The 22,840-nt window shown below is 44.4% G+C and overlaps 1 protein-coding gene across 4 annotated transcripts in view; it reads left to right on the top strand.

Annotated features, from left to right (window-relative positions):
- The window catches only part of runx3 (RUNX family transcription factor 3), a 70,317-nt gene extending 49,270 nt beyond the window's left edge, over nt 1–21,047 (top strand). For 2 of the 4 annotated variants that reach the window (XM_036962234.1, XM_036962235.1), the window contains exons 6-8: nt 2,899–3,063; nt 12,733–12,804; nt 19,616–21,047. In XM_036962234.1, the coding sequence (XP_036818129.1) occupies nt 2,899–3,063; nt 12,733–12,804; nt 19,616–20,124 (746 nt within the window). In that variant the 3' untranslated portion in view covers nt 20,125–21,047. The remainder of the gene's footprint in view (nt 1–2,898; nt 3,064–12,732; nt 12,805–19,615) is intronic. The other 2 variants (XM_036962236.1, XM_036962237.1) reach the window with 1 other exon arrangement.
- The last annotated feature ends 1,793 nt before the right edge of the window (nt 21,048–22,840 follow it).

Raw genomic sequence — 22,840 nt, 5'->3', positions numbered from 1 at the left:
ATAATGCAATTGTATATTTACATTAAATTAAGTCTGTCAGATTTCCAGTCATTCCAATGAATGTAATACCCCTTCCAAAATAGGACTTGGAAATATCGAAATATAGATTAGCCAAATTGTTTTACATGAGCATAAGCCCAAAACTAAGGACTTATTAGAAAGCCCTACTCTGTTGTTTATGATTTTTGTTGTCATGGAGGACTGATTGGATTCATTACCTCGGGGTTGAAAAATAAATGCTGCTCTAATGGAATGGCTTGCTTTGAGCACGACCTAAAAGTGCTATTTGAATGTGAAAAATGAATGCCATATACTGCATTTGCTATAGACCTATTGTTTTACATTTTTGTTGGTTACACTTTGATTTCTTGATAATATATGCAGATATGTAAGTCTATCAAAAGTGTGCAAGTTTGAGCATTTGTCCATTAGGCCTTTGTTTTTTATCAGCACACATTAGATTTAACAATAAACGCCCCACTAGTCTTCTTAAATGAAACTAGTGGTTGACGGTATGGAACACAATACCTCAGAGGACTTTAGATGGAGGGACCCCATCAAACCTTTTTTTCATAGGCTTGTATCCGCACTAGTTGCAAAAACAATGATTGATAGGCAGTTTAAACGTAATCAATTCAACCATTACTGGGTTAAAATACACATACACATTTGTGAACAGCCATCCACAACAACCACAATCCGTAAGGAGCAAATACCTAAATGAGCGAGCAGCAGTGTGATTCACATCAATGTGCTATGTGGATATCAATTATAAGTGATATCCATATCGCCCGTAGGCTACACCTCTACTGTCATCCTTACCTCTTACCTTTATTCAAGTTGGATAATCATTGGTCGCATCATTGGAAGACATAGCTTAGCCTACTAAAGCCGATTCCTGCTATTTTCCTGTGAACCATCAAACACACGTGGTGTGTCATCATAGTGGTCTCTGACTTGAAGCTTCAAAAGTATCTGTCATCGGATTACAATATTTTAGCTGGTAACGGAATGGATTATTACACTCATTACAGTGTTTTTTTTGTCATCCTTTACATGTAACGGATTAAACACACACACACACACACACACACACACGGGGGAGGGTGTTGATCCCAGTGTGAGTATGTGAGTTAACATGTGTGGGTGTTTTTTTTTACTGGCAAGAGAAAATGTGTTGGTGTGTGTGATGGGGGAGGTGATTGTGTGGGTTATGGGTATTTATCTATGTTTTGTTATGTGCATGCATGTGAGTGTTGATTTGAATGTGTCTGCATCTAGCCATTGGAAGCATTGTAAACTGTTAAATTCTACTTGGGAGCCAAGCTCAGTCCACATCATTGGTGTGTGTACGTCTGTGTGTGTGGGAAGGGGGGGCAGGGGCGAGATAGAGAATTCTATATTGTATGAAAAGAGAAGAGTGAGTGGTAAAGGGGAGGATGCATTACCCATGGGTCAAGTCGCAGGGTGGGAGGATATATTACCCTTGGTTCAAGTCGCAGGCAGGGAGGATATATTACCCATGGGTCAAGTCTGGAGAGAGGATGGGCAAAATCCATATCAGTCTGTCTGCTGGCCCCCTTTTATATAGTGATAAAATATTCAAATCCAGCCATTACTTCACATTAGAGATGCCAGGGAGAAAACCACAATGTTTACATGCTCTTTCAGACATGTGTCTGTTGCATTGATAGTTACATATAAAGCCCTTCTTCCATTAGAGGAGTCCCTCATCCGGATTCACGTATGGCATTTAGGTGTGTGTAGAATATACACTGCCAATATTTATGTAAACTATTTAATTTTCTATTGTGACACCACATGTTAAATACATGTCTTTTTTTATTTCACTTTTATTTAACCAGGTAGGCCAGTTGAGAACAAGTTCTCATTTACAACTGCGACCTGGCCAAGATAAAGCAAAGCTGGAGAGAGATTGCACTGGAATTAGCCTTTCAAGTATAACTTTTAAGAAAAACTATTCAAAGTGATTTGGGTTTGAGTGTAGTGATTTGTCTTTCCAAGTCTTGTTCAGATCAAATGTAATCGAGGTGCCAAATATGCTTTTTCTCGTACATTCCCACCTCTCTCGTCACACACACACACACACATGCACATACGCGCAACCGTCCACACAGTGTGTTCCAGTCTGATGAGTAATATAGTCTAGGAGCAATTCCTGGGTGTTTCCCTCACTGAGTAACTGCTTGGTCAGACCTGAGTCGCTGTATGACGTATAGTCATCATTTCGACAAGCAGACCCAGTCTGGGGCTGTACTTCTGAGTGCAGAATTTTCTCATGCCGTAAAGTTAAACAATTTCATACTATTATTATCATACTATAATTATATTATTGTGCTAGTACTATTGATATACACCGGAGTATTAGTGCTATTCCTATATGAATGTTTATCTGATTTTAACGCACAGGCAATTGCAAGTTTAGCTCAACCACAAGTCCAGTGCCTGTCAACATTCTATGAGTACTGCTATATTTCTAAGAAAGCTTTCGTATAATCTGACTGAATCAGATTAGTTGGTGGAGGACAGTGGCCTTTATTCATGTATATAATTCTGTCACTGTACTATTTGTTTTCACACTAATTATGTCTTAGAATAGAATGGGATGCCATTGCCAATATAACCATTCCACTTCTAAACAAACCCTCACAAAACGTAATAAGCTGTAAACTGCTGGTGCCCATGGACAGGGTTAGGAAATAAAACTCAAATATTACTGCAGACCTAACATTTGGATGTGTTATTGCTTTTACTATTTTTGACCATTTGGTACCGCTGGGGAAAAACGAATAAAGAGCCATGATTTCCCGGCTGTGTAGGTGGTAACTTGGCTCTCCTCTCACTCTCTTTTTCTCTCCCTCTCTCGCTCTCTTTCAGGACACAGGGTGAAGATGGAGGACCCCCAGAAGATGCAGTTCTCTGATAGGCTGACAGAGATTGAGCGCTACCAGCGGGCCAGCCTGAGGATGGGGCCTGGTAACCCCCAGCCCCGGCCCATGCACCAGAGCCACCTGGGGCCCTCTACCCAGTCCCAGATACAAGGTAGGGCCGCTGACCAGACAGGAACAACTATCACACTGACTCACTCACACCGTCTGTCCCAAGTCAGTGTTGCTCACTCATCACAAAACACTCCACCTTCTGCTACAGCCCTGTATATAGGGGTTAGCGGTACAAATGCTTATCCCTGCCGACAGTGAGAGCTGACTTTGCTATCAGTTTCAAGTTTTATAAGTCGTATGTACAGGATACACATGGTATACACTACAAGTAAATGGTTACTTGCAGCTTCCTTCTGGACAATGAAACAACATTAAGAAATAATAAAAGATAAGAATAGGAACATAAAGTAAATGGCTCAGTAGAGTAAACCTTTTGGAATAAGTATAATACAGGAGTTTATGTGTGTGTGAATGCTTGCTAAGGTGTAGAGAGTCAGGGGTCAGTCCAGGTTGTCCAGTTGGTCAGTCCAGTTCTGTCTCTGAAACTGTCTCTGAGCCTGTATCAGACCTCATGCTCCAATATCATCTGCCCTGACGGTAAGGGAGTGAACAGCTCATGGCTGTGGTGTTATGAGCTGAGTTAGCCTGCATGGTCTGACTGTGACACATAATGAACTGACGGTGTTGTTCTCACTTTAGGGGCTGAGTTAGCCTGTATGTGGCAGGCTGAAGCCCCAGGTTGAGTACAACCCTCCCTACTGATATGAGATCCCAGACCCGGGGGAGGGTCCAGTACATTTACTGGCAGGGGCCGCTCACTCATGCCAGCTCTGTCCCCGGATGCCCTGCATCGGTCACAGGGTCCAGTCTGGGGCCAGGTGGCAACCTGATCACTGCCAAACAGCCTGGCCAAGGCACTGGGGCTGGAGCTGGTTCACCACACCACTCTACAGCCTCAGGAATCTCACAGCCGCCCGCTTCCTCCGCAATCACGTCAGTCTCAGACTGACTGGCACAACAGGGCAGATCTGCAATGGAGACAGGGGGAAGGAGGTGTGTGTGTCTTAGGGGAGAGAGGGTACGTGGGTGGAAGTTCGCTCTCAGACATACAGTACCAGTCAAAGGTTTGGACACACCTGCTCATTTAAGGGTTTCTTTATTTGTACTATTTTCTACATTGTAGAATAATAGTGAAGACATCAAAACTTTGAATTAACACATATGGAATCAGGTAGTAACCAAAAAATGTTCAACAAATTCAAATATATTTGATATTTTAGATTCTTCTTCTTTTAGATTCTTTTCCATTTGCCTTGATGGCTTTGCACACTCTTGGCATGCTTTAAACCAGCTTCACCTGGAATGCTTTTCCAACAGTCTTGAACGAGTTCCCACATATACTGAGCACTTGTTGGCTGTTTTTCCTTCACTCTATGGTCCAACTCATCCCAAACCATCTTAATCGGGTTGAGGTCGGGTGATTGTGGAGGCCAGGTCATCTGATGCAGCACCCCATCACTCTCCTTGGTCAAATAGCCCTTACATAGCCAGGAGGTGTGTTTTGGGTCATTGTCCTGTTGAAAAACAAATGATAGTCCCACTATGCGCAAACCAGATGGGATGGCATATCGCTGCAGAAAGCTGTGGTAGCCATGCTGGTTAAGTGTGCCTTGAATTCTAAATAAATCACTGACAGGGTCACCAGCAAAGCACCCCCACACTATCACACCTCCTCCTCCATGCTTCATGGTGGAAACCACACATGCGGAGATCATCCGTTCACCTACTTTGCGTCTCACCAAGACATGGCGGTTGGAACCAAAAATCTCACATTTTGACTCATCAGACCAAAGGACAGATTTCCACCAGCCTAATCTCCATTGCTTGTGATTCTTGGCCCAAGAAAGTATATTCTTATTGGTGTCCTTTAGTAGTGGTTTCTTTGTGGCAATTTAACCATTAAGGCCTGATTCACACAGTCTCCTCTGAACAGTTGATGTTGAGATGTGTCTGATACTTGAACTCTGTGAAGCATTTATTTGGGCTGCAATCTGAGGTGCAGTTAACTCTAATGAATTTATTATCCTCTGCAGCAGAGGTAACTCTGGGTCTTCCTTTCCTGTAGTGGTCCTCATGAGACAGTTTCATGATAGCGCTTAATGGTTTTTGCGACTGCACTTGAGGAAACTTTCAACGTTCTTGAAATGTTCCATATTGAATGACCTTCATGTCTTAAAGTAATGATGGACTGTCATTTCTCTTTGCCATACATAGGGCTATCTTCTGTATACCACCCCTACATTGTCACAACACAACTGATTGGCCCAAACACATTGAGGAAATAATTCCTCAAATTAACTTTAAACAAGGCACCTCATGAAGCTGGTTGAGAGAATGCCAAGAATGTGCAAAGCTGTCATCAAGGCAAAGGGTGGCTACTTTGAAGAATCTCAAATATAAAATATATTTTGATTTGTTTACCACTTTTTTGGTTACTACATGATTCCATATGTGTTATTTAATAGTTTTGATGTCTTCACTATTATTCTACAATGTAGAAAATAGTAAAAAAAAGAACCCCTGGAATGAGTAGGTGTGTACAACCTTTTGACTGGTACTGTGTGTCAGAGCTTCTTAACGTGATGGCATGTCTGGATGTGTGCAGACAAAACACGAACAGACATACAGACACAAACACACACGAGGCACACACACATACACGCTGTCCTCTCCCACCCACTCCCTAGTTCTCATGCAGGGGGTTAAGGCTGACAGACAGAGTAAGGCTACTTCCCAGTTAATGAGTCTCTATCAGTGTGTTTAGGAGTGTTTTGCTATCTGTGGGTGGAAGTGTATCTCTCATGGGGTTTAGCCTTGTGCTCCTGACTCACCACTGTGGACCTACCTATCGTACAGCTCAGCTTACACAACTGTGGTTATCAGCACCAGCTTGGACTTAGTTTAACTGATGTTGTTGTTCCTCTATAAGTGCCATGTAATGTACTGAACATGGCCAAGGAAAATCATCTGCCAGTGCTGTGGACCAGTAGGACCAGGATTAGTTGGCAGTTAGACAGAGATACAATATATATTTCATGATATTAAGTTTGGGTTCTGTACTTTACTGCGTGTTGTCTGCCAATGGAAGGGCCATGGCAGGTAAGCTTATCCAGAGGGACTTATCCATAAGGGATTTCTTAATATCTCCAAACTGTCTAGCAGGAGAGGTGTACAGACAATGCTGGGATGGCATGTGAAGAAAGGCTCTGTACTTGTCTGCATAGCTGCAGGAGGATTAGGGCAGGAATTACCTCTTCATAGGCCTGTCAGATCTCAAAGACCTGCACCAGTTGAACACACACACACACACACACACACACACACACAGCACGCTCACAAACACGTGGGGCGTATATATATGCACAACCCCCCACACACAAACACACACCTCCAACATAGACACAACACATTAATGTGGCTCAGAGCCGCCAGGGATGAGAGGTATAGAGCTCCAAACTGATTCCACACAACACCTGCAGGTGCTAGGGGCCCTCTCTGAAGAGTGTGTGTCTGTCTGTGTCTCTGTATCTCTGTGTGCGTGCATGCGTGCGTGGAGGACTGTAAAACCACACACCTTAATCTCTGATATTACCATCACGACTTTATAGCTCAGGGCTAGTGCTAAAATAATTCAATAACAATGAAGACACATTCGCCCTCCTCTCAGCTACCCAGTGACATATAAACCTGGGCATCTCCATGCCAGCTTAGACAACACACAACTACAAACCCAGCTCAAACTAAAATAGTACCTTTTGTAATAAATACATTTGGAAACAGGGATGTATTTACATATAAACACGACACACGCCTCTGCTTTTGGCAGTCGTCGCAGGCAGAGTTGTATTTTGCGGAGGATCACAGGGTAATAGATGAGTGAGCGTCAACACTTTATAATTACATTGATTCCCATCTTGCTGTTGCAAAAAAAAATGTTTTCCATTATCCACACATAAACCTGGACTTTCCAGCTGACGACAACGTGAGAAAATACAATATCATCTCCTAATGAAGCCCTTCGCTTCATATTGTTGTCTGAGCCATGAAACAGAGACAGAGTTTTGTTGTCAACTAAAGCTAAACGCTGGGTGGGATTCTCAGACGTACACACACACACACACACAGTATGTGGTAACAAACACGCACACACACAGTATGTTCTAACAAACACACACCACTCACACAGTTACGTGCCAATGTTGCAAGCTCTGCTAGCGCTCTAGACAGCCAGGATAATTAAGAGCTCATTACAGCGCATGCAGTGACAGGATTCAAGCCCTGGCAGACACTGCGCTTGCTCGGCTAGCCGCTTGTTTTTGTTCAGCCGTGACCACAGGTGAGGCTGCCGTGAGGAATGAACCTACGGGAGGGCGTGTGGGGAGCTGTGTGTGTGGCTCTGCCAGGGCAGTCAAGCAAATCTCACACTCAGACAATCGACAACAAAATTGTTATTCTGGTTTACTCTGGTGTGTGGTGTGTGTTTGTGTGTTTTAATGATTTTTAGAGAATGCCATCTCCTTAACACACCCTGGGTATAAAGTCTACAGCTCATTCCAGTCTTACCAGCCAGACAAAGATGTTAAGATTAAATGGAAAAAATATTTGATCTCAACGGGACGCTACAGAAATAATCCTGATTTCAGTTTTCCTCTTTCCCTTTTGAAAAGGAGACTAAACTAAACAAGATCGCCAGAACAAAGTTGCTCTTTTAACTTAAATGTGTTTTAAGAAAAAAAGACAGCAGCAATTGAATCATCCAAAAGAAAGTATTTTGCCTTTTGAGGTAGTATCATTTAACATGCTATTTGTTCCAACACCTGTGTTTTTCTGACTGGAGATGAATATCAGATACTAGCATACCTTTCGGCCATCTAGTCAAGTGCTCCACTGCTTTGATGAGGGCCCAATAAACTTGTGGTGTGTGTGTGTGTGTGTGTGTGTTGGCTGTGAGTGATACAGCACACTCTAGTTGTATTAATTATATAATACTGTTCACAAGGTCGAATGCTAAGCCGTGACACCTGTATGGTATAGGTTACAAAATAGCAGGGGTCAAAATAAAACAATTTACTGGTGGTTACCGTAGATACTCCACCAATAAACCACAAATCTTCCAATGGCATACATCTGCAGCAGTTCTGCTGTGGTGAAAGGTCAAACAGGTGAATCTATCCCGGATTCTCTCTGGTTGTGAAAGTCCTGCTAGCTAGAGGGAGGTCCTACCCCTCCTCTCCTGTCCACAGTGACCACACTGTTTACTCCACATAAACAAGCCGGCTGGCCCCCCAAGCGAATGCCTGCTCCAGTCTACCACTAACAGCCCTGATCAGACCCAGAGCCCCTAACCGCTAGTCCAGGGTCAGATATTATTTAATCCTTCTAATGGTAAATGTTAGGATGTGGAGTTGGGTAATCTGATCCTGGATCTGTGTCTACCTCAAACCTCAAAACCACTCTAACACCCAGCAGGACATTATCAACCAATTATAACCAACAAAGAGTCACTGTAAGACACAAGTATGCCAGTCCCTGGAACATGCAGCCGGGCACATAGCACATGCTTATAGAGGGAAAGGTCAAAGCATCGTGCCTCCATGTCTCTGTTTAGTACCAGATGTGCTTACTAGGTTATTGTGTTGGTTTGTGGGTCATTGACTGTCTGTCAGGACAAGACCAGAGAGAGGTGGCCATGCTGTGAGCCTGGTGGAGATGCTGTTGGCTCCAAGCTCCATTTGGGCAGCAATGCATGCTGGTCCGTGCCAAACCCATACAGGAAAGGAGCTCTCAGGCCAAATGCAACCAAAACTAGCGGGAATCCAGACCAGCAACGAGGGATTCTGTTTTACTTCTCCAGCGCTGTATTTACATAATATATCAATGGTCGCCATGGGGTTTATTTGTTATGGTGCCTAAGAGCTGCACTTGTGGTTACTCTGTTTTTGTGACCTTAGTTAGATCTGAATTATTCAAACTGAAAATGTTTTTGTTCTCCAATTTAAAAAAAAAACTCTTTTGAAGCCATCTCTAAACAGTAAGCTGGAAAAAGAGAAAAGAGAGCTTTTTTTCCCAGACTCAACTGTTTGTGTTAGTTATAATTTAACATCAGAGCCGGGTCGAGCTTTACATTTCAGCAATTACAGAAACTACATGTGCGCAATGAACAGTCTCTATTGAGTCTGAGGAGAGGGGAAAGGGAGGCAGGGCAGGGGGCTCTCAAATAGAACATAGGATTTTTCAGTCGATGTGTTTGTTTTTACTCATGTTTAAGTGAGGGCTCAAAAGACATATCAAATGTCCCACATAGCTGAGCCAAGGCCATGTTCCTCCCCTCTCACTCGCTCTCTAACACGCTCGCTCCCTCTCCCTTCCTCGCTGGCGTCTCTCTCGCTTTCTCTCTCTCTCTCTCTCTCTCTCTCCCCCTCTCACATTCTATCTCTCCGTGGTGACGCCTAGGGCCTAAGCGAAACAGGAAGCCAGCACAAGGCCCAGCATTCACTGTGTCTCAATGACACGCTTCATTACGACAGGCGCATTACATGTCTCTGAGGCGCTGCCGAATCCGGAGTCATGTGGACAGACGCCATTTTGGCCCTTTCATCTCCAAATGCACTTCAAAAAGCAGAGTATGTGTTTATTTGTGTCTTCCCAGCCATCACTGATGGCACCCCAAAAACGTTCATATTTGTGACGCGGCCGTCGTCTTCTACCCCTAATGCACATACCCCCTTCCCCCAATCTCTATCCCCACCCAGGGGGCTGAGACTCATATTAACAGGGGTAATCTGTGCCGCTGGTATTGATGTTGTCCACCAGCCAATCAAAATATTTGAAGGAAATGTTTATTTTCTTGAGCGGATCGCACCAGCTGCTTCGAAGCCTTTCTGAATAACCCCATTTATGTGTAAGAATTTCCCATTGTGGGGCGAAGCGCGGGACCTCTCAGAGGCTAAGTGCTGATCCGGGCCTTTGGAGAGGAAGTAGACTAGCTCCGGGGGTGAGAGAGCTTTTACACACCCCAACCCCAGCCAGCCTGGGCCCAGTGTGGGCATAGGTGAACATCCCCCTCCTCCCCCTGTTCCTGGCCCCTCTCAAGGTCAGGATCACAACTGCTAATATAGCGGTTAGGATGTTGTTCCTCAGCTCATACTATAGTGTAGTGTTACTGTAGCCCGGCTAGGGACAGGGACATGACCAGGAACTCTCCAGGCCTTAGTTACTGTATGTTCATGTCAAAACTGCAATATAAGTATACTGAACAAAAATGTAAACGCAACAGCCAACAATTTCAACGATTTTACTGAGTTACAGTTACAGTTCATATGAGGAAATCAGTCAATTGGAATAAATGCATTAGGTCCTAATCTATGGATTTCACGTGACTGGGAATACAGATATGCATCTGTTGGTCACAGATACAGTACCTTTAGAAAAAGGTTTGGGAGTGATTCAGAAAACCAGTCAGTATGTGGTGTGACCACCATTTGTTTAATGCAGAGTGACACATCATAGCGTTGATCAGGCTGTTGATTGTGGCCTGTGGAATGTTGTCCCACTCCTCTTCAATGGCTGTGTAAAGTTGCTGGATATTGACGGGAACTGGAACACGCTGTTGTACACGTCGACCCAGAGCATCCCACACATGCTCAATGGATGACATGTCTGGTGAGTATGCAGGCCATGGAAGAGCTGGGACATTTTCAGCTCACAGGAATTGTGTAAATATCCTTGCGACATAAGGCCGTGCATTATCATGCTGAAACATGAAGTGATGGCAGCAGATGAATAGCGAGACAATGGGCCTCAGGATCTGATCACAGTATCTCTGTGCATTCAAATTGCCATCGATAAAATGCAATTGTGTTCGTTGTCCATAGCTTATGCCTGCCCATACCATAACCCCACTGCCACCATAGGGCACTCTGTTTACAACGTTGACATCCCCAAACCGGTTGCCCACATGACGCCATACACGTGGTCTGGTTGGATGTACTGCCAAATTCTCTAAAACGACGTTGGAGGCAGCTTATGGTAGAGAATTTAACATTCAGTTCTCTGGCAACAGCTCTGGAGGACATTCCTGCAGTCAGCATGACAATTGCACGCTCTCTCAAAACTTGAGACATCTGTGGCATTGTGTTGTGTGAAAAAACTGCACATTTTAGAGTTGCAGTATACTGAACAAAAATACAAACGCAACATATAAAGTGTTGGTCCCATGTTTACAGGGGCTTAAATAAAATATCCCAGAAATTGTCCATACCCCACAAAAATCTTATTTCTCTTACATTTTGTGCACAAATTTGTTTACATCCCTGTTAGTGAGCATTTCTCTTTTGCCAAGATAATCCATCCCCCTGACAGGTGTGGCATATCAAGTAGCTGATTAAACAGCATGATCCTTACACAGGTGCACCTTGTGCTGGGGACAATAAAAGGCCACTTTAAAATGTGCAGTTTTGTCACACAACGTCACAGATGTCTCAAGTTTTGAGGGAGTGGCAATTGGCATGCTGACTGCAGGAATGTCCACCAGAGATGTTGCCAGAGAATTATATGTCCATTTCTCTACCATAAGCCGCCTCCAACGTTGTTTTAGAGAATTTGGGAGTACGTCCAACCGGCCTCACAACTGCAGACCACGTGTCACCATGCCAGCCCCAGGACTTCCACATCAGGCTTCTTCACTTGCGGGATCGTCTGAGACCAGCCACTCGGACAGCTGATAAAACTGACAAGTATTTTTGTCTGTAATTCTGATTGGCTGAGCCTGGCTCCCCAGTGGGTGTGCCTGGCTCCCAAGTGGGTGGGCCTGCCCAGTCATGTGAAATAAATAGATTAGGACCTAATTTATTCATTTCAATTGACTGATTTCCTTATTTTAACTGTAACTCATTAAAATCGGTGAAATTGTTGCATTTATATTTTTGTTCATAACAGGAGATACAGTATATGACTGCCAACGTCTAACAGTTTCTCTGCTATCAGTATGTCTGAATCTGTATATGGACTAGTGGTTTTTTAAGAATGTGTGGGCATGAGTGTGCGTGTACAAGTAAAAGCATGTGTGTTTGAGGTCCACGGTTCATTCGTACAGTTTGGCTTGTAACAATTGCCCTATCTCTGTCCGAGAGCAAACTAACACTCTTTGCATGTCAAATTGTCAGCTTCCTGCGGTGTGGCCATTGAGTGTGAACCAGGGTCTCACGCGCTGCGCTTGTAAGGATTCTTCTCTCCCTGACAGGCTGACTGGACAGGCCAACAAAGGCCTCACACCTCCTCCTCCCAGACCCCTGAGAAACCAAAATATCTCTGTTAGCTCCATCAGCCCCTCAGCCCTGTTTTCCCAAGCCCTCTCTCGAGTCTCACTCCAGTGAGAGCTCCCCTTCTGCCCTCCTCTCTGCTCAGTCAGCACAGGCAAGCCTGTCACAGGTAGACAGCCAAACCACCACACTCCGATAGCTTTGACATGTTGCTGGCTTTTTATAGGGCATTGAAGAGATCTGCACTCAAACACAGTACATGCACAGAACCTACAGAATCATAACCGGAAACAATTCTCTCTAATCCTCTTGCACTTCTACTGTGCATCAGAATGAGAAACACTCATGTAATGAGGTCGTTGTCATACCTGCCCAGACTACAGTAGTGTCAGGCTAGTGTCATGTCTAAATTCTCCTTCATTAACACATACTATCTATGTCCATTGCAGCCCTGTGGTCTGACCAGATTGACCCACCAACTCTGAAGACATGCAAGGTGGAGGACGACCTCAGATGGTCAAGTAAGAGAGATATTATATCTACTCTACCTGGGGCCCCTATCCCAAACTGCTCTACGTCGCCTTACTTCTCACTTGTGCTTTCTCTCTATTGTTGTCGCTCGTTTTTTTTGTTTTGTTCTCTTTTCTTTCGGCCTCTCTCATTCACACACCCTCGCACAGCGGTAGGAAGTGAACAAGTATTCTGCTCTGCTTATATGACCCCGGTTTTAGGTGCATTTCAGCGTGAGTCATATCTCTGTGCAGGCCTATATGGGAAAGATGTTTGCTTGTGTTGTTTGTTTGTTTCTGAGGCTTAATCATAACATGCCAGGCCCAATCACTGAGCAGTACGAGAGGCGTGGTGAGCAATAAGAGATGGCCATAATTACTAGTCTGAGAAAACAGGCATGAAATGTACAGAGAGGGGATGATTGAGGAGGCTTGGACTACATACACAACATTACCCTAGCCAATTCACACTATCCAACATCTTCAGGAGTAGCTGAGAACAACAATTAAGACACTCTGCTTCATATCAATAGTCAGTCAATCATCTCTTTGACAAGGTGGAATTAATATAGAGATAATGGAAGAGCTGGGACGAAGGATATGCAATGGGCGTTCCACTCGTTGTGACATTTTGGGGAATGCGTTTTGGTTTGCCTTCAGAGCTCTGGATCCCAGAACATTCCAAAACACCCCCTTCCTCCCTCCCTCCCTGGTGTTTTGGCACTCTTCTTCTCCTGCCCCACAGCCACCCACCCGTTCTCTTCCCAGAAACCACCGAAGCACACTGCACCAGACCTGCTGAGTCATCTGCTTACACACCATTCAATGTTACTCCTTGATGATCCTCATACTAAGCCCCTTCTGTATGACTCATCAATTAGGCTTGTTGGAAAATCATGGTTTTCAAAAGGTTTGATAAGAGAAAGCCCCCGTTGTAAAACAGACTTTAGATGTGACTGTCAGTGATTTCCAAACACAATGCAGCAGTTTCATAATTTTTCAATGACTAGAAGATGGAATGTACGCAGAGATGGAATGTATAGATTGACATATTTACTTTTGACACTACGCGAGCGAGACATTCCCTTGACAGATATTCACTTCAGAACAAAATACTCACTAGGGTGTGAAAAGTGGAATTGCCGTTTGATGGGGACTAACGGTAGTGGGGAGAAGTCCTAATGTCTAATCATGAACTTCATATCCAATTCCAGAGAGACAGAGATTTTTGAACTATTACGATCAACAATAATATCGAAGAGTGCACATGCCACCTGGCCAGAACTCATTGGCCAGCAGCATACCACTCTGCATTCAACTGCTGGCTTGCTTCTGAAGCTACGCAGGTTTGGTCCTGGATGGGAGTCCAGATGCTGCTGGAAGTGGTGTTGGAGGGCCAGTAGGAGGCACCTTTTCCTCTGGTCTAAAAAAATGCCCCAGGGCGGTGATTGGGGACATTGCCCTGTGTAGGGTGCTGTCTTTCAGATGGGATGTTAAATGGGTGTCCTGACTCTCTGTGGTCACTTAAGATCCCATGGCACTTATTGTAAGAGTAAGGGTGGTAACCCTGGTGTCCTGGCTAAATTCCCAATCTGTCCCTTGTGGTCACCTAATCATCCCCAGCTTACAATTGGCTCATTCCTCTCCACTGTAACTATTCCCCAGGTTGTTGCTGTAAATGAGAATGTGTTCTCAGTCAATTTACCTGGTCAAATAATAATAAGTCATAGTAGGAAACAACAGTTGATTTAGTTAACAAACTCATAAATCACATCTGGTTCATTGATGCATAAGGAACATCTTGGTGTTGTATCATCACAAACACCCTAATGCCTCAATCGTGTTGCTAGTGATAGGTAGAGCCATGCAAAACCTGCTGGGCTCACATGCTACAGTGGCTGCAATGGAGAGGGCTTTGGGGTTGTTGACCGTGTTGTTCTAGTTCAGAAGAGCCACGGTAAGAGGTGAAGGCTATTTGCATCAGATGCGAAGCTCCAACCCCAAGGCCTGAGCGCTTAAACAAACATCTAAGGATCATTTGTGTTCATTTGTGTCTCCTATTCTTTGGCTTGTGGACCAACATTATTTCCCTGGCAATGTATTTCTTGGCCAAACTTTGACTATTCTTGCAGCGTTTGATCAAGATCTCACTCAGCATTCGTAACAACTTTTCATTCTCACAACTCATCAACAAAAAATCTAATCTACTCTTAAATCAGTGATGGTCTGGGAAGCATGGGACAGTCACTCCTCTCTGGCTGCGGTCTGAGGGAAGGAGATGAAAGGAGAAGAGATCTCTCTCTCCATCTCTCTCTCTCTGGGCCAGACTGGTCTGTTTTCTCCCTCTTTCCCACCCCTCCACTTATTTGCCTGAGACACCATTCCCTGGACACTGCTCGTCACAGTTTGCATTCAGCCTGAGTAAACATTTCACAGGTGAGGGCCTGGATTTGCATCCCCCCCCCCCCCCCCCCCCCCCCACACATTCACACACCTCGCTGGCGAACTCAGCTCGCCCTTATGTTAACAACCAAAATCAGTTTCTCCTGTAAGCAAATGAGGCAAACCTCCCTCCATATCTGGGTTACACGCTTGACTGTGGACTAGTGGACCTCAGAGAGCAAGCGAGAGAGACAGAGATTTCCCCCGCTCCTGCGGTGTGGCAGAACTCAATATGGGAACGTGCACACAAGCAAGGGAGCGAGAGAGAGAGGAGAGTGAAGGAAAAAAAGGAGCGCGCTAGAACAATGTGTTCTCTATTAAAAAAAACTTGATTCCCAGCCGCCACCCCTTTTAGAGTGGGAACATCACAGACGGCGGGCCGCACCAACTAGCCCTCTGGGGTCCATCCCCTCTCCTGTCCCTGCAATTTAGTCAACACGTTTCAGCTGAGCCTAATGGAGATCATGTGTTGGGTGGGCCGCTGCTACCAGCTAGGCCGCATCAGGACCAAAGATCCAACACTCCTCCTCCCCTGTACCCACAGCCCCGCTGTTACCACAGCCCCAGAGCCCCGGAGCCGCAGAGCCTCAGCCTATAATTAGCTGGCAGAGAGATGAGGAGGGGCTGTGTGTAGATCAGGGTAGCTAACAGAAGATTGCAAAACTGTGGTTCTGTGTGTGAGTAGAGAGTTGCTGATCTACCCGTCTCCTCTAGAGGGAGCAGCTGAGCTGCTGAGAGGTAAACAGTGGTGGTGACTGGCTGGCCCACCGCCAAGGTTGTGACGGGACTCAACCCCATTAAGGTGTTGTGATAAGTGTCCAGTTGAGTTTCCCCTGACAAAATACAGGAGCCTCTCCCCGCCGCAATTTAGTCAACACGTTTCCACTGGCGACAATTAAATAGAGATCATGTGTGGGGTGGGCCAAAGCCGCCAGAGCCATCAAGTCCCCGTGCCACAGATACAGGCTCCACCCTGAAGCCTATATTTATCAGGGAGACAGAGACAGAGAGAGACAGAGAGGGGGAGAGAGAGAAAGGGAGCTTTTTGGGAGTCCGGTAGGAATTAGTGGGCCGACTCCACTTATACTGAATCAACAGCAGCTGAAGGTTTGGATTTTCTTTGCGTGAAATCAGATACGGGGCCCGACTCTGGTGCCTGGTAGACTCTGGAAAAAGAAACAACACCCCCAACCCTCCTCACTAACCCCCCTTCATCCGAAAAGGAAGAAATTTTCAACTGCAGAAAATAAATGTGTTCTTGAGAAAAGAAAGCAGGAGCCGTGGAAATTGCAAAGGAACATATTTTTTTGTTGCTGAAAATGGACCCAATTCTCCAGACGTAGGGGAAAGACATTTCAACAAGACTATGGCACGCAAGTTCAGCATCTTCCCCCCTCGGGGCTGTGGCGTGCAAGCGCTTGCTGTTTCACAAATACAGCCTGTCTTTTCTCTGCCATCCAAATCCACATTTTATACTAGAGTCATGTGGGAACACTGAGCCCATCCAAACCAAATCCAGTGGAATCAGACAAACAAATGAGTAGGTTCAGGGGGGGGGGGCTGTGTGCGTGGCAGGTGCAAGGAACCATGTCACACCTGTTGACAATCACAATGTAGGTTGAGCTCTCCCAAGCCACAGCAAAAGACAAAGAAGTCAATAAAATTCCAGAGCGTACATGCATACCTGCATGCCCACCTTACCCAATAACTAACTATTCATCAGTACACATATGCCATTCTTTCCTATGTACTAGAAAATCAACCATGCTACAGGCCACAAAAAGTTCTACTGACAAGATCAGCATCCAGCCCATTACCCTATGTACATCTAGATTAAAACATACACCGATTCTACAATACATTAGGAACACCTTTTGCCCTCAGAACAGCCTCAATTCGTCGGGGCATGGACTCTACAAGGTGTTGAAAGCGTTCCACAGGGATGCTGGCCCATGTTGTCTCCAATGCTTCCCACAGTTGTGTCAAGTTGGCTAGATGTCCTTTGGGTGGTGGACCATTCTTGATACACACAGGAAACTGTTGAGTGTAAAAAACCTAGCAGCATTGCAGTTCTCGACACACTTAAACAGGTGCTTAAATCTTAAAAGACTTCAATCTTTTGTCTTGCCCATTCACCCTCTGAACGGCCCACACACACAATCCATGTCTCAATTGCCTCAAGACTTAAAAGTCCTTATTTAACATCTTCATCTACACTGATTGAAGTGGATTTAACAAGTGACATCAATAAGGGATCATGGATTCACCTGGTCAGACTATGTCATGGAAATAGCAGGTGTTCTTAATGTTTTATACATCAATACACTGTGGGCAACAGCATATAGGGAAGGAACGGGATGATTTACATTGCAGTAGGATAGCAAGAGGGGGATGACTTACCAATGATAACACAGGTGAGCATGGGAAGGGTATTGGCAAAACCAAAATCCATAACAAAGTCTAAATGACAATGCCATCATAAGTCTCAGATATAGGCCTATGCTACATATTTAATGTCATAAAACATATTTCTTATTCCAAAAACCATGGCTTCAGTAACACGAAAACCGTGAGACGTGACCTAAGAGATGAGTGACAGTTGTCAGGTGTTCTATGGCTCCCGTTGGCCTACTTTCTCAGAGGTGATTGACTGCCGCACCCTGAGCAAACCTTCATTCCTGATTGCCTGCCAAAAAGAAGTGAAACTGATCGAGTAGAGAGTTAAGGTTTAATGTCACGTGCACAAGTACAGTGAAATGCCTTTCTTGCAAACTCAATGTAGTATTGAAAATAAAAAACGTAGAACAGAAACCACACAATAAGTACAAATTGAAAAACAGGGGAAAGTAAGAAGCTATATACAGGATAAACAGATTAGTAGCAGCGTAAACGAAGGGTGTGTGTGTGTGTGTAGAGTCAGTATAAATGTGTGTGCATGTCATGTGCGTGTTGGAGTGTCAGTGTGCGTGAGTGGGTCGAGTCCTGAGAGTGTGCATAGAGACAGTCAAAACCCAACTAAAATACAAGGGTAGTCCGTTTAACAGAGACATTAAACGTCAGTTTATTGGTTTACAGAAGCCTACATCACACGGAATGAAGAAGAAAAATCACCGTTGTCAATATTGGTAATTGTAAGTGGAGCCTTTATGGGTTCTCTACCTGACTGATCCAACAGGTAGGCTAGCTGAAGGCCTAGGTGCATACATTCAATGCATGGTATGTGGATCTGTCCCTGTATGTACCTATCAAACCCAGATACTACAGTACAGTAGGTGGCAGCATGCTGTAGCCAAAACAGCCAGCTACCAAATCAATGGTAGAGAGAGACACACACAAACGAACTGGCTGACCCTGTATATAGTATGCTTACTTACTTTCTCGTATTCTTATTTGTATTTCTTGTGTGTTTTTGTTCTCTTGTTATTTTTAGTATTACATTCTTATTGATTAGTGCATTGTTGGGGTCAGAGCTGGCAAGAAAGGCATTTCACTGTACGTGACATTAAAACTTGAAACACACACATTTGGAAAGAACTGCCAAATCAGCCTAACCCTGCAGTCATGCATGTTTTTTTGGGGGCGGTATGGTGTTGTGTTTAAGGAAATATGCTGGTGACAGGAGCTGCCCCAAATCCCAGCGAGAAAAACTGCAGAGTCAAACCCTTGAGCAAGATCAGTTGAATAAATCAGGGAATGTTTGGCTGTGAAATTTAAGTCAAAACAGCTGGCTTTTGTGTGCTGTGTTACCTATGTGACCACACTTCAGGATAGTTTAGCACTGACAAGAATGTGACATTGAGACGGCTTGCATTACTTTGACAAAATACACAAATACATAGAAATCTCTCCCTCTCCCTCCCTCTGTTTGTCTGAATGGGATGGTTACCTCTTTAGTTTCCTGTTCTCTCTCATCAGTTTGATGTACGGTATGTGGAGTTACACAACAGCACACGCTGCACAACAAGCTATCAGTGTTTACTCAAAGCACCACTCTGCTCTGACAATACCTCTTTTCATTCCTCCAAACAACAGAGAACGCTGTTCCTGTACATTACTCTAGTTCAGCTGGTAGGGTTCTGTAGGAGGGCTATGTTAAAGGCTGAGAGGGAGGACACTCATAACTTCATCTGGTTCACAGAGCTGTGTGGTGATGTGCTGTCACAGCTTGATGTCTCAGTTTATTACTTGTAGCTAGTGTTTGCAGGGTTGTAGACTGGAGAGCCCACTGTCAGTTGGGGATGTGGTACTTCACTACAGCTTCCTGTCAAAGGAAGGAACTCTGTCCCTATCTCACTTTGACTCTGAAACATTTCCATGAGTTTGATCTATGTGCGCCAGGAGTTTCTAAACCAAATCTGTCGTGTCTCTCTCCCTCGCTCAGGTCCCACCGCTGACCTCTTCCCCCAGAGGACCACCTTCCCTTCTCTGTCCCCGCTGACCGACCCCCGTTTCTCAGACCCACGTATGCACTACCCAGGGGCCTTCACCTACTCAGCCAACCCCTCCAGCACGGGCATCGGAGGCCTCAGTGTGACAGGCATGTCCGCCTCCTCCCGCTACCACACCTACCTGCCCCCGCCCTACCCTGGAAACCAGAACCAGGGCAGCCACTTCCAGTCCAACTCCTCCCCCTACCACCTGTACTATGGCACCGGGTCCGGCTCCTACCAGTTCTCCATGGTGGGCCCGGCCGGGACCGGGGGTGAGCGTTCCCCCACCCGCCTGCTGCCTTGCTCTGGAATCTCAGCCTCTGGAGGGGGCAACAGCCTGATGAACCAGGGCCTGAACAACCAGAGCGAGGGGGTGGAGGCAGACGGCAGCCACAGCAACTCCCCCACGGCCATGAGCGGCTCTGGACGCATGGACGAGTCTGTCTGGAGGCCTTATTGACTGTCAGACAGCTAGAGGAAATGCAGGAGAAAGAAGAGAGAGTAAAGAAGATGAACGAACAAAAAAAGATGAATCCTCCCCCAAAAAGAAATGCTGCATGTTTGTATTTTATTTCTCGCGCACTCGCTTCGTACCCTTTTCCTAGTTGACCAAAGACATTCACTGTCTGTCAGGATGCCATGGCCAGAGATTGCCTTTATGCAAGCCATGGGTATATCCTGCACTGTGACAGGGACTACTCTCTGAGGCTCTGAAACCATACAAATCTCATGCTTTTCAATTGATGAGTAAGAAATGCAAAATAACTGTAAATAGATGTTATGGTGTTACAACAAAAAGCCATAGTAATATATCAGGATCTTTTGAAAAACAGGTACATGCATACCAAAGACTATGAATGGCAAAACCTTCATAGCCATTCACTCTATGCAGCTGATGAACTGAAAAAATGCTAGTGCTATTGTGGTTAACTAGCCAACACGACCAAAATGATCCTTTTCCCTCAGATGACAGTACCTTTCTTGGCATTACAAGCTAAGCATCCAGACCAGTGACTGTACTGCCTCAACGGCCTTTCACTGTCAGGTGATAATAGAGGTCAAATATGATGTTTGCTTCACGAGTGTCTCAGAAACTGCCCTAGATGGCTTGTGGCTGTATTGCTAATGTAACATAACAGTTGATTCTGAAGCTTTTATTTTGTGTGAGGTTTGGAGATTCACCCTTCAGTCCATGAAACGTCATTAAAAACAATACATGGTCTCAAAGTAATTCTGCATTGCTTGACAATTTAATGTACTATTATGTACTGATGTCTGAGTGAAGCTCCCCTGTAAAGTTGTTAATGTATTGATAATCTATGCAGTAGAATAGCTGATATTTTGAAGACTGTACAGGACATTAGCAGATTTTTTTTTTTTTTTTTAAAGCAGGAATTTTATGGATTCCTTTTGTTTTAGTTTGTTGGACTGTTTTCTTTATTTTTACTTATGATATATACACTGAGTGTACAAAACATTAAGAATACCTGCTCTTTCCATGACAGACTGACCAGCTGAATCCAGGTGAAAGCTATGATCCCTTAATGATGTCACTTGTTAAATCCACTTCAGTCAGTGTAGATGAAGGGGAGGAGACAGGTTAAAGAAGGATTTTTTAGGCCTTGAGACAATTAAGACATGGATTGTGTATGTGTGCCATTCAGAGGGTGAATTGGCAAGACAAAATATGAAAGTGCCTTTGAATGGGGTATGGTGGTAGGCTCATCGGTTTGTGTCAAGAACTGCAACATTGCTGGGTTTTTCACGCTCAACAGTTTCCAGTGTGTATCAAGAATGGTCCACCACCCAAAGGGCATCCAGCCAACTTCACAAAACTGTGGGAAGCATTGGTGCCAAGCGTTCCAACATGGGAACGCTTTCAACACCTGGTAGAGTCCATGGCCCGACAAATTGAGGCTGTTCTGAGGCCAAAGGGGGGGGGGGGGTGCATGCAACTCAATATTAGGAAGGTGTTGTTAATGTTTTGTACACTCAGTGTTTTTTTTCATTCTGTATGCAAACTGTTTTAGTATAGTATGGTTGAACTGGATAGCACAGTTTACTTTTTTATATTTATTTGAGCCAAATTTAAGGAAATGTTCACTTATGCCCAAAATCATTTAGCATTCTCTCCAACTTCTCTTTTATATAACTATTTTGTTCATTTGTTGTTTTAATATAAAAATTTGAATCTGTGTAATATATTGCTCCTAAATTATGAAAAAATACACTTCTATTGTTATTATTTTGTATTCCAATGTAGCGTAGATGCACTAAAAACTTTCATGATATTCCACCATCAGAACCACAGATCTCAGCATTCATTTCACCAATCACATTACTTATAAAGATTAAAGATCCCCCCCCCAGCCTCCTTAAGGCCCCAAAGTCATCGCAAAAAAAATATTCATTTTTTTTCACTGTTCTAAACATTCAATTATCATAATAAACTTTTATGTACACAGATTTTCCTTTCAGAGAGAGAAAAAAATACCTAAGGCACACATTTGTCAATCCAACCCACATTATGTGGCTATGCAGATCTTGTTTCTTTGTATATCAGACAAAGATACTAACCTGCACGAAGAACGACTGAAACCTCAGACTTTAATTGGCTTCATCTCAAACCATTTTGGCATGTCTGAATAAACTGACTCACAAAACATTGGAGACGAAGTGAGCTCATTTTCAAATGCACACACACACACACACACACACACACACACACGCCGTTCATACGAGAACAAGCTTCTGATATCCTTACTAGAACCACAGTAGATTGAGCAGTGACGGAGGTAAAGGTACAGGTCTGCACATTCTCACAGTCTCAAGGGCCTTTCCCCATGCTGTCGCAGCCATGATCCCTGTACCCCAGGGGGACACCTAGAGTAGGGATGAAGATAAGGGAGGTCAAAGTGGGATCCTCTTACCAACAACATGGGCAATCCTAACAAAAAAACAAGCCCCTTTGTTCTTCATGAGCTGTGAGTCCTTTGAAGCCTTTATAAATTGGATCTCTCTCCATCCTATTGTAATTTACTGCTCATTAGTGCCAGCAGCTCAGCGCTCTGCCCAGGATTAAGATGTTGTCAGGACAGAGCATCTTTGTATGAGCTGTGTTAAAGCCACTTAATTAAGTCATGGTGTCAGGTGTCTCATGTTACAAACTGGCAGAG

The sequence above is a fragment of the Oncorhynchus mykiss genome, chromosome 25, assembly GCF_013265735.2.
Source record: "Oncorhynchus mykiss isolate Arlee chromosome 25, USDA_OmykA_1.1, whole genome shotgun sequence".
In the NCBI taxonomy this organism is placed as follows: Eukaryota; Metazoa; Chordata; class Actinopteri; order Salmoniformes; family Salmonidae; genus Oncorhynchus; species Oncorhynchus mykiss.
This window is presented reverse-complemented; position numbering and strand designations above follow the sequence as displayed.